Source organism: Piliocolobus tephrosceles, chromosome Y, assembly GCF_002776525.5.
Source record: "Piliocolobus tephrosceles isolate RC106 chromosome Y, ASM277652v3, whole genome shotgun sequence".
Taxonomy (NCBI): domain Eukaryota; kingdom Metazoa; phylum Chordata; class Mammalia; order Primates; family Cercopithecidae; genus Piliocolobus; species Piliocolobus tephrosceles.
Window position 1 is genome coordinate 12,492,602 of NC_045456.1, and position 11,037 is coordinate 12,503,638.

At 39.3% G+C, this 11,037-nt stretch overlaps 1 protein-coding gene across 1 annotated transcript in view; it reads left to right on the top strand.

The window, feature by feature from the left end:
- The window catches only part of ARHGAP6 (Rho GTPase activating protein 6), a 522,948-nt gene that overhangs the window by 404,259 nt on the left and 107,652 nt on the right, over positions 1–11,037 (top strand). The window contains exon 2 of the mRNA XM_023198723.2: positions 5,026–5,185. Within this exon, the coding sequence (XP_023054491.1) occupies positions 5,026–5,185 (160 nt within the window). The remainder of the gene's footprint in view (positions 1–5,025; positions 5,186–11,037) is intronic.

Here is an 11,037-nt window from a genome sequence, read left to right on the forward strand (position 1 = left end):
ATGACTTTCTGAATAAAGCATAGATATTAGATTGTTTGGGTTTTTGTTTGTCTTTTGCTTCTTTTTTTCTAAACATAGAGACATATAATTCCGGTGGGAAGGAAATCTCTTTAGTTAACACTTTTGGTGGGTTGTTCTCCAGTTAATCAAGACTCTATTGTTTTCAAACTTTTTTTGGTTTGCTTCTTTTAATTAGGTTTGTAGCATTTGTGCTTCTTAAAACTAGCTTAAAATAAGCCCTATGATTTTGCTTATGTGTACAATATGTAGAAAAATACATATAAAATACACATAGTAATGTATGATATATATATGAATATATAGTGCATATTTTTATGATAAACAAAATATATAAATAATTGTTAATATTTCCCAGCACCATCATTTTATGGAGATTCTATGTAATTTGGGCTTAACAGCAGACTTATTTATGCTAAACCAAGGTTTCTCAACCTCTGCACTATAGACATTTTGATTCAGTTAGTTCTTGGTTTTGGGCAGTAGTCCTGTGCATTACAAGGTGCTTAGCAGCATCCCTAGCCTCTATCTTCTAGCTGTCACTATCAAACGCTGCCCCATTTATAACAACCAAAAATGTCTCCAGACATTGCTAAATGCTCACTGGGGGCAACATTACCCCACCAAGGACCATTATCCTATATCATTTTGTCATATTGCTGCCCTTTATTAATGCTGTCACATAGTACCCTAGAATAGAAAGATATTTTTACAACTGCCAAGGTCTTTAGTCTATCCAGAGACATTGGGTGAATTTCAATTTCATCTACACTTATAAAATCTAAACAAATTTGAAATCATGTACCCCATAAATATATAAACCTACTATGAACCCACAGAAATTTAAGAAGTAAAAATAAGGAAACAAAAAATACGGATATTGTCTTGGTCAACTGGGTCTGCCATAACAAAATAACCTCAGATCTCTCTTTTGGTTAACAATTCCAAATATACCAAAGAAGTTTAAAAATCCAAGAAGTTAAGAACCATGGGCTGCAATATATAATGAACTAAAGTAAACTTGAAGCATCGCACTTCACTTTTTATTATGCTAAGTGTAGTCACTTGTAAACAGTTTGAAAAAACATATATTATTTGATTGTGTTGGAACCATTTTAATTGAGAGAAGAAAATCAAGGCTCAAGAAAAATATAAATTGGCCAGGTTCTGTTTTGCCAGACTTAGTAATGTTTTAATTCTATTTTTTCAAAAGAAAATACCATTTTCACCATGTCCAAAACTGGGTGATCTTCCTTCTCCCCCTGCAAACCTAATTCCCTCTGCCATTCCCCATCTTGGTGATTAGTGTTACTATCTGCCCAGTTGCTGAAACTAGAAACTCAAGAGTCAGGCTAGATTACTCCTTCTCTTCCCCTCACTGCATCCAGTTTATTCTCCAGCATCTATGTGGTTCTAAGTGTCTCCCGTGTCTGTTCAAATTGGAATCAGCATCCTACTTAGCACAGAGTCTTTTCTCATCCCCACATCTTTGACTTGCTCTCCCCTTTAATTCCTTAGGAAACTTGTTTCCGGTCATCTTCCCTACAATTCAAATTTTCTCATGTTCCTCTCTAGCTCAAAGTTCCTGAATGACTAGCCATCACCTATGGAGGAAACTCTAATCTAGTTTGCATTGCCAACAGAGACAGCCCTACAGAATCTGGCCCTGACTTCTGCTTGGCTTCACCTCTTGCCATTTTCCTCCTTCCAGCCTTGTAATTCCCTGAACAAGCCTGTTTTCTCAAACTCATTTGCCTTGGCACCTGCTGCTAAAGTTGCATTGCTACTGGGCGAACCCTGCCCCCTCTTACTCAACTTTCAAGCCTCCACTGAAACACTACCTTCTCTATAAAGCTTTCGTTGATCCTCCAGATAGATAACAAAGCCTTCTTTCCTAGGCATTCATTGCATTTAGTACCTATTTCTAGTATCACAATCTCTGTGTTTTATGGATTGCTTGTGTTCTTCCTACCTGAAGGTTAACTCTGAGGACAAGGATTGTGTTGTCATCTTAATAGTCCCAAGCCTACCACAGAGCTTAGCATCTCATCTGTGCTTATTAAATATTGTTTGAATTAATTAACCAGAAGGACTTAGTAAATAAGAACAAAATGTCCCTTAAAGGAATTAGTTGATTTCAGTCATAAGCTGTAGTTCACAGGTTGGGAAACTCTAGCCCGCCAGCCAAAACCAGCCTGCTGTTTTTGTAAATAAAGTTTTATTGGAATATGGCCACACTCACTGATTTATAAATTATATGTGGCTGCTTTCATGCCACCAAGCCAGAGTTGAGTAGTTGTAACAGAGATCACATGGCTCACAAAGCCTGATATATTTTCTGTGTGGTCTTTGCAGAAAAAGATTGTCAAACCCCTACTACAGATAATTAAGCCCATTGGAGGTCACATCTTTAAATGCTTTTAAAGAATAGGTATGTAATTCTGCTTTGACACTTCAAATAGCAATCAGCTCCCTTAGGTACCTAAGCTTCGTATCTAAAATTTATAAACTCATCTGGGGACTTTCTATCTGGAAGAAAATAATAATAAAAAAAATTCCCCAATAGTGTTCCTTGTACTCTAAGCTTAGAGGGTGAGTGAGGGTTACACCCAAGGCCTGAGTCCCCGACCATAATATCTACATGTCCTATTTATTGTTAGTCTGGTTATACCAAAAGAAAAAAAAAAAGAAAAAAGGAAGAAAAAATTCAAAACACACTAGCCCCAGAAGAATTTTCTTCTGTTCACTGAATGTGACTGCAGCCTCCTCACTTTGACTAGATTTGCTCACTCACTCCTCTCCCCACATCCCCTCCTGCATCACCCTCCCTGAGCTCCTTCTGGGTTCCTGCTAGTCTTCTTCATTATCCACTGGATGTAATTCATACATGTCAAGGCAAAGAAACTAAAAGCCATAACTTCTTTTAGCACTTGCTCAATTTTACCTTCTCAGTGATGTCTTCCCTGACTGCTGTCTCTAAAACTGCAAATTCCTTTCTTCTACTTCCTCTTCTTTGCCTTTTTCTTCTCCCTAACAGTTATCATTATTTAACACACCATTCCTTTTACTTACCCCGTTCATTTGCTGCCCCTACCAGAGTATAATATACTCATATATTAAATGAATGAATGAAATCCCAGATAAACAGGGAAAATATCAAAGAATTAACATAGTGCCATTCACTTTTGGAATAAATACACTAGGCAGGAATTTGCTACCAGTGTGAAACAAAGTGCTATGGCACTTTGTTGCTGGGACCAGTCTTTCTGTCTCCCTTCTTTAAGGTGAGTGACTTCTTTTTTTTTTTTTTTTTTTAAGACAGAGTTTTGTTCTTGTTGCCCAGGCTGGAATGCAGTGGTGCAGTCTTGGCTCACTGCAACCTCTGCCTCCCAGGTTGAAGCGATTCTCCTGCCTCGGCCTCCCAAGTAGCTGGGACTACAGGCATGCACCACCATGCCCAGTTAATTTTGTATTTTTAGTAGAGACGGGGTTTTGCCATGTTGGCCAGGCTGGTCTCAAACTCCTGACCTCAAGTGATCCACCCACCTCAGCCTCCCGAAGTGCTGGGATTACAGGCATGAGCCACCGCGCCCAGGCGAGTGACTTCTTTAAGATGGTGAAGTCTTATGGGATTCTGTAAGTGTTCCATTTATTGCAGTGAGTCCCTGCGTGGGCCAGCACCTCTCCTTCCCCAATAGAACTTTTCTTTTCTTGATCATTGAGCAACAGTAGCTGCCTCTTCAAAGCTGTTGCAGCATGACTTATATATGAGATTCACAGGAAGTCTTCTTTAGTAAGGAGACACTGGGCTTCAGAGGATTATAAAGTACTTTTTCTTTGGGCATGACTTTCCCACTGTCTGCATTGAGGGTGGAGCCATTCACCCTCAGTGGGCTGCAAGGGTGTGCATGTGTACACATGAGTACACTTTTAAGATTGTCGGAATCTTTGACTCTTTGATGTGGAGTATTTTAGTATCAAATGTCTCTATAAATACTAAACGTCTTCCTATTGATCACATCTCTAAGCTTATTGTGTTCAAAATAACTCATGAGAGTATATAAATAGAACCTCAATGGTTACAATATTAGCATAGAGTTTAAAGCCCTACATTCTTAGCTTGAGTCCTCATTCCAAATCTTGTAAGTTTTATGATTTGGGGAGAATTACTTAACCTCCTCAAGCCTCAGTTTCATCATCTATATTATATGACTATATGTATAGATACTATATGTCACTATACTATTCATGTAATATACCATAAGTATAAACTTTACTATCTATTATAATGTATTGTCATATATTATACTAGATTATATTATTAAATTTTACATGAGATAGGTAAAAAATGTTAACCACTTCATAAGGTTGTTGGAGGGATTAACTAAAAAGCCCTTGACAATAGTTAACAGCAATACATAATCTCAAATAGCTAGAAGGAGGATATTGAATGTTAGCAACCAAAGAAATAATAAATGTTTGATATTAGTTACTAATTATTAGAAATACATATCTAATAACCGTATGTATAGAAATATCACCATGTGCCCCATGAATATGTACCATTTTTATTTGCCAATTTTTAAAAATGCCCTTGATGCAGCCACTGGCACACGGCAGGCTCTCAATACACACTCATCCCCCTATATCTGATGTACATGATGGCAATTAGCAGCAGCACAGTATTTCACAAAAGTTAAAAGTTCCCGTGTGTTCCCATACAAAGGAAGAAGTAGGACCCTCACAGTATCTTTCTACATAGTTTCTTTAGGCCTATATGCATAATAAGATGAGATCATGTGACCCAGCAGATACTTGAGATTTTGACATTTGCAATTAACTGAGAAAATCCACAGTGAAATAAAAGAGGATTTGACTTTGGGAATTGAGACCCAATCTTGGAACACAAAGGTGGTTTGCTTGACTTTATTACTAAAAGAGGATGAGATTTGTGAGAGGTAGGTGAACTCTGTAACTCTTGATTTTTTTTTTTTCTTTGGCCTACAGGGTGATTTCACCTGGAACAGCATGTCAGGCCGCAGTGTACGGCTGAGGTCAGTCCCCATCCAGAGTCTCTCAGAGCTGGAGAGGGCCCGGCTGCAGGAAGTGGCTTTTTATCAGTTGCAACAGGACTGTGACCTGAGCTGTCAGATCACCATTCCCAAAGGTAAGGCCTCGTCTGCCTTTCTGCCAGGGAACACTGCAAGTCAAATATTGGCTCTGCCAAAGCCATGAGCTGTGAACTCTTCTCACACCTAATATTCACACAGGAAGGAAACTACAGCTTCTTGGTTGTTGGCTGGCATTAGTGTCCATTTGAAGGACATGTTCAAGAGGGACAATTTGCATGTCAGCTAATATGTTTATTTAAAGGGAAGGTCAACTTGGAGCATTACAAAGGAAAGCTGTATGTATATCAACAGTCTATATGGATTCAGAACAACCAATTAAAAATAATTTTCAGAAAGGTCATCTTAAAGGGTCAGAAGAAAAGCTGTGAATACCTCAGTCTGGTTTTAAAATAACCCATTTGAAAAGAATGCCTTAACACTCGGTTAAACTTGTCATTTGACCCTATGCCAACTTGGAATCAGGGATTTTACCGAAGTTAACTCCTTTTTAGCCAGTTTTTCAGCTGGTGTGTTCTATGTTGCACTGGAGCCAGTGCACACCTGATTGGCTGATGTTTGTGTTTTAAACAGATCCTGATTCCACTAAAGATGAGACACATGTACTTGAATTCCTTGAATCCATAAAACTTTGTCTCTGTATGTTTACTATTGTCTATAAAGGCCCCCCCCTTTTTTGGGCGGGGGGGGGATGGAGTCTCACTCTGTTGCCAGGCTGGAGTGCAGTAGCACGACCTTGGCTCACTGCAACCTCCACCTCCTGGGTTCAAGTGATTCTACTACCTCAGCCTCCCGAGTAGCTGGGATTACAGGTGCACACCACCACGCTCAGCTAATTTTTGTATTTTTAGTAGAGATGGGCTTTCACCATGTTGGCCAGGATGGTCTCAATCCCTTGACCTTGTGATCCGCCTGCCTCAACCTCCCAAAGTGCTGTGTTGGGATTACAGGCATGAGCCACTGCACCTGGCCTATAAAGGCCCTTTTTAATTTGTATTAGTATGTAGCAGACAGCTACTTTGAGACAGAATGAAAAACTACGATATTATACACATAGAGTAAATCTGCCATGAAGAACAACATTGGGCAGTGTGCCCTAAACTTAAAGGACAGCAGAAGAGGGATAGGAAGCTTCTAGAAGCTAGAATATTTCCACAGAGGATTTTGGTATCTGCAAAACTTCTCTTATACTTTGTTTTCTTTTGGAGGAGGTTGAGGGGATGCTTCATGAACATTTATTCATAAATAGTTCATATATATATACACACATACACACAACATATATGCATATATACGTATACACATATACACACAAATATGTGGTTCTCAAGCAGGATTGATTTTGCCCCCCATGCCTTGGGGACATCTGGCAATGTCTGGATATATTTTTGGTTGTCGCAGCTTAGGGGATGGATACTCCTAGCATCTAGTGGGAAAAGCCTGAGGATGCTGCCCAACACCCTATAATAAATAGGACAGCCCCTTGCAACAAAAATTATCAGGCCCCATGTGCTGAAGTTGACCTACCTTGCTGTACACACATATGTTCACGTTCTGTCACCCACAGTGCCAGTGGTGGAGTTCTCTTGGCTCAGCTGTGGCTAACAGAAAGAATGCTGGCTTGGAGGTATAAAGACTAGGACTTGTGAACTCATCCTGTCACTCCTCACATATGTGAACTTGGGCAACTTGCCTCTGCAGTAGGAGGCTCAGTTCTTTGACTAGAAAGAGTAGCACAAAAATGCTGATGAGAGTTTTTCTTTGGATAGTGAGTCTTAGGGCCATGTTTTTTCTTGAAGCAGGAACCTGAGACTCCATTGGAGGTCATGACAGAGTTCAGAGGAGAGAGATAGGCAAGGCCAGTGGGCTGACAAGACATGCATATTTTACTGGCATATGCCTTGCACCTTTGGCTTTCTTGTCACACTTTGTTCACTACCACAACCACAGCATGTTCTTTCCAAGAGGAAATCCCCACCCTGTTGTATTTTTTCATGCTAATCTCACACATAGAGACTCTCAGCTCAAATAAGAAGAAAATCACTTAGGCAATTGTGAAAAATGAATACTAGTGACTCTTAGGCCATGTCGCTCTTCTCCTTAAGAAAGGCCCTCCTGCCTTACCTGGTATTGGATTGGTTGTAGGGTGGAGATGAGGCCTGTTCTCCCTCCAACTTAACTCACAAAGTGACCCATGCGGGGCCCGGGCCAAGAGTTTTGTCTCCCTTTAATGAGCACAGACATTCTTTTCATTCCTCGGGGAAAAAAAAAATATGGCAATATTGTTAGCAAACTTAATTTGTAGTGAAGGGAATGATGACTTTGAAAATTTTTTGAAACTTGGATTGAATGAACATCAGATAAGATATCAGGGAACAGATGTTCTCTGTGGCTTTGTTTTTAAATCCAGTTGATTTTTCTCTTTGTTTCTGCTTTTTAGAGAGTCCACTAAACAAATAACCTTTACCAAAAACAATCTTATAAAACTTGTCTACTAGAGGCTTTGTCTCCATTGATTATTTCTGAGGCTGTGTGGTTATCCGCACATCCAGGGAAAGATTTGTGCTATCAAAATGTTTGAAGATATTCCTAGGCCACAGCAGTTATTTTCATATTTTCTATCAAAATAGGAACTAATGATTTACAAATAATTTTCTCATTTATAGATGAGAAGGAAATTGTGTGACTGGTGAAAGAAACAGACATCACCTGAGGGTTTCTGAAGCTACTGAATTGCGTATATGAATATAGACATCGAATATTTACTGAGATCCTTGGGATGTGTGGCTGGTGGCAAGCTCTATGACAGTAGCTTTGGTCTAAATTTGGCCACTTGGTCCCCATGCACATCTTCAAATGGAGGTTCTAAACAGGATCAGATTCACTGTGTGAATAACTTTCACAGGAAGATAAATACTGTAGCCAGGACCTAACGCCTACAGAAATGATGTCAAGCCTAATAGGATATAATGAAAATCATGATACAATGAAAATGGACACATAGTCAAGCTCACATTTCTGTTCTCTGTCACATTAGGATGATCACAGGGATTTATTTGTGGTTATCTATTTGCAGAACCCTCTCCTGTGAGTCTGGTGCTTCCAGGGTTCAAATGAATGCTATTATAACATAATCATCAGCTGCCAGAATTTACTATAGAGAGGAAAGAAATGAGGATGGGGACGTTGAGAAATTACTGGGTGATTTCCTAGAGTGGACCACAGGGGTGGGATCCAGAGTACAAGTGGAGGGTTTGACCTTCTTTTACACTATAATGATAGATGGACATTAGTTATATGGACACTGATGCAAGTGAGTTAGAAGATGGTGGGAGTGCATGTGGGATTTTACTCCAGATTGCTTCTCAGCATCCAACAAAATAGGAAGCAATTTAATCCACTAGGAGTGAGGATGGAGAAGAGGTCCTGGAGGTTTGAGGAAAGAGGAGAGGAGTGGAAGAGAAGGCAGCTAACGGGCCAGCAATGTCACAGGATTGCAGGACAGGTCCAAAGGTCCGTTTGAGGTTAGTAACTGGGAATTTTAAATGAAAAATAAACATCCTGGTCGCTAAACACTGTTAAGCTAAATACATCATTTTGGACTTTCAATTCCCCAGCCTTAGTTAATCCAAATATCCTCTTTTGAGTTAGGATTTTTCTAGTTCAATTCAATGAAGATGAAGAGAGACATGGCAGTTGAGAATATATCTGTAGTAGGCAAAATAATGGACCCCCAAAGATGGCCACATCCTCATCCCTGGAACTTGTGAAGAAGACACCTCAGAGGCCAAAAGAAACTTTGCAAATGTGATGAGTTAAGGTCCTTGAGATAGGGAGATTATCCTGGATTGTCTAGGCGGGCTCAAACTAATCACATGGGTACTTTAAAGTGCAGAAACTCTTCCAACTGTAATCAGGGAGAGATGTGACTATGGAAGTATGGTCAGAGAGATGCAATGTTGCCGGCTTCAAAGATGGAGAAAGGGGCCATAAGCCAAGGAATGCAGATGGCCTCTAAAAGCTAGAAAAGTCAAAGGGACAAATTCTTCCCAAGGGGCCTCCAGAAAGAAACAAAGCTCTGCTGACACCTCAATTTTAGCCCAGCAAGACCCATTTCAGACTTCTGGCCTCCAGAACTATAAGATGATAAATTTGAGTTGTTTAAGACACTAAGTCTCTGGTCATTAGTTATAACAGCACTAGGATGCTAATACAGTATCCAAGGGAATGATTCTAATCCCACAACACAGAGCCTAAATTGGATAACAAAGGAAATTAGAAAGAAATACAATAATATAAAGATGTCAATTATGTCATTAATTATCTATAAGCTGAATGTGATTACAAAATAAAGTACCAACAGAATTTTTCTTTTTGATAATTTTACTAAATCTAAACATCTGGGAAAATAATTAAGTGAAGGTAGTCAGGGGAAATCTGATAAAGAGATAAAATGGAGATTAACCCTGTCCGTTTATTCAAATGTGTCACAAAACTGAAGAATTAAAAATGAACCAAAATATATATGAAAATTTATTACATGATAAATAAGGTATTTTTTGCAAAGGGAAAAAGATAGGTTATTATTGTATTTGAGAGAGTGAGAGAATCATCATTAAGAAAATAATAAATTGATATGGAAGAAAGATTTGAAGATTAAAAAATGAAACTATAAATGATGCACCAGAAGAAAACAGGATATATATTTTTTTACACTAGGTAAGGCCTACCCAGAAAACATAAAGAGAGGAACAAGTTTCACTACATTTGAAAAAACAGAATCATCTCTGACAGATAAGCAAATAAATAAACTTTATAGCACATTTGACAAACTAAACGCTAACTTCTCTACTACATAAAACTTAATTACAAATTAATATAAAAAGAAAATCTAAAATATAGACAAATTACAGGTGGCTCACAGAAAAATACAAGTGGTATACATAGATTTGAAAAGATGCTCACCCTCACATTCATTAAATAAATGCAAGCTAAAAACCAAGGAGATTTTTTTTCTCTCAGATGGCATGGCTCCAAAAGTTGGATGATACACTTTATGAGGAAACAAACACTCTCATACACTGTTGGTAGAGGTATAAATTGTTGCAACAAGGTGCAAGGCAATTTGGCAACATTTATCTAAATTGTATTTATATATTTATTATTTCCATGGTTTTTTTAGGAAAAGGTGGTATTTGGTTACACGAGTAAGTTCTTTAGTGGTGATCTGTGAGATTTTGGTGCATCCATCACCCAAGCAGTATACACTGAACACGATTTATAGTTTTTTATCCCTCACCCGCTTCCCACCCTTTCCCCCTGAGTCCCCGAAGTCTATTGCGTCATTCTTATGCCTTTGCATCTTCATAGTTTAGCTCCCACCTACTAGTGAGAACATAAAATGTGTGGTTTTCGGCCGGGCACGGTGGCTCACGCCTGTAATCCCAGCACTCTGGGAGACCCAGGCGGGCGGATCACGAGGTCAGGAGATTGAGACCATCCTGGCTAACACGGTGAAACCCCGTCTCTACTAAAAATGCAAAATGTTAGCTGGGCGTGGCGGCGGGCGCCTGTAGTCCCAGCTACCTGGGAGGCTGAGGCAGGAGAATGGCGTGAACCCAGGAGGCAGAGCTTGCAGTGAGCCAAGATTGCGCCACTGCACTCCAGCCTGGGGGACTGACTCCGTCTCAAAAAAAAAAAAAAAAAAAAAGGTGTGGTTTTCCATTCCTGAGTTACTTCACTTAGAGTAGTAGTCTCCAATCCCATCCAGGTCGTTGTTAATGCCATTAATTCATTCCTTTTTATGGCTGAGTAGTATTCCATCATATATATATATATATATATTGAGAAATTACTGGGTGATTTCCTAGAGTGGACCACAGGGGTGGGA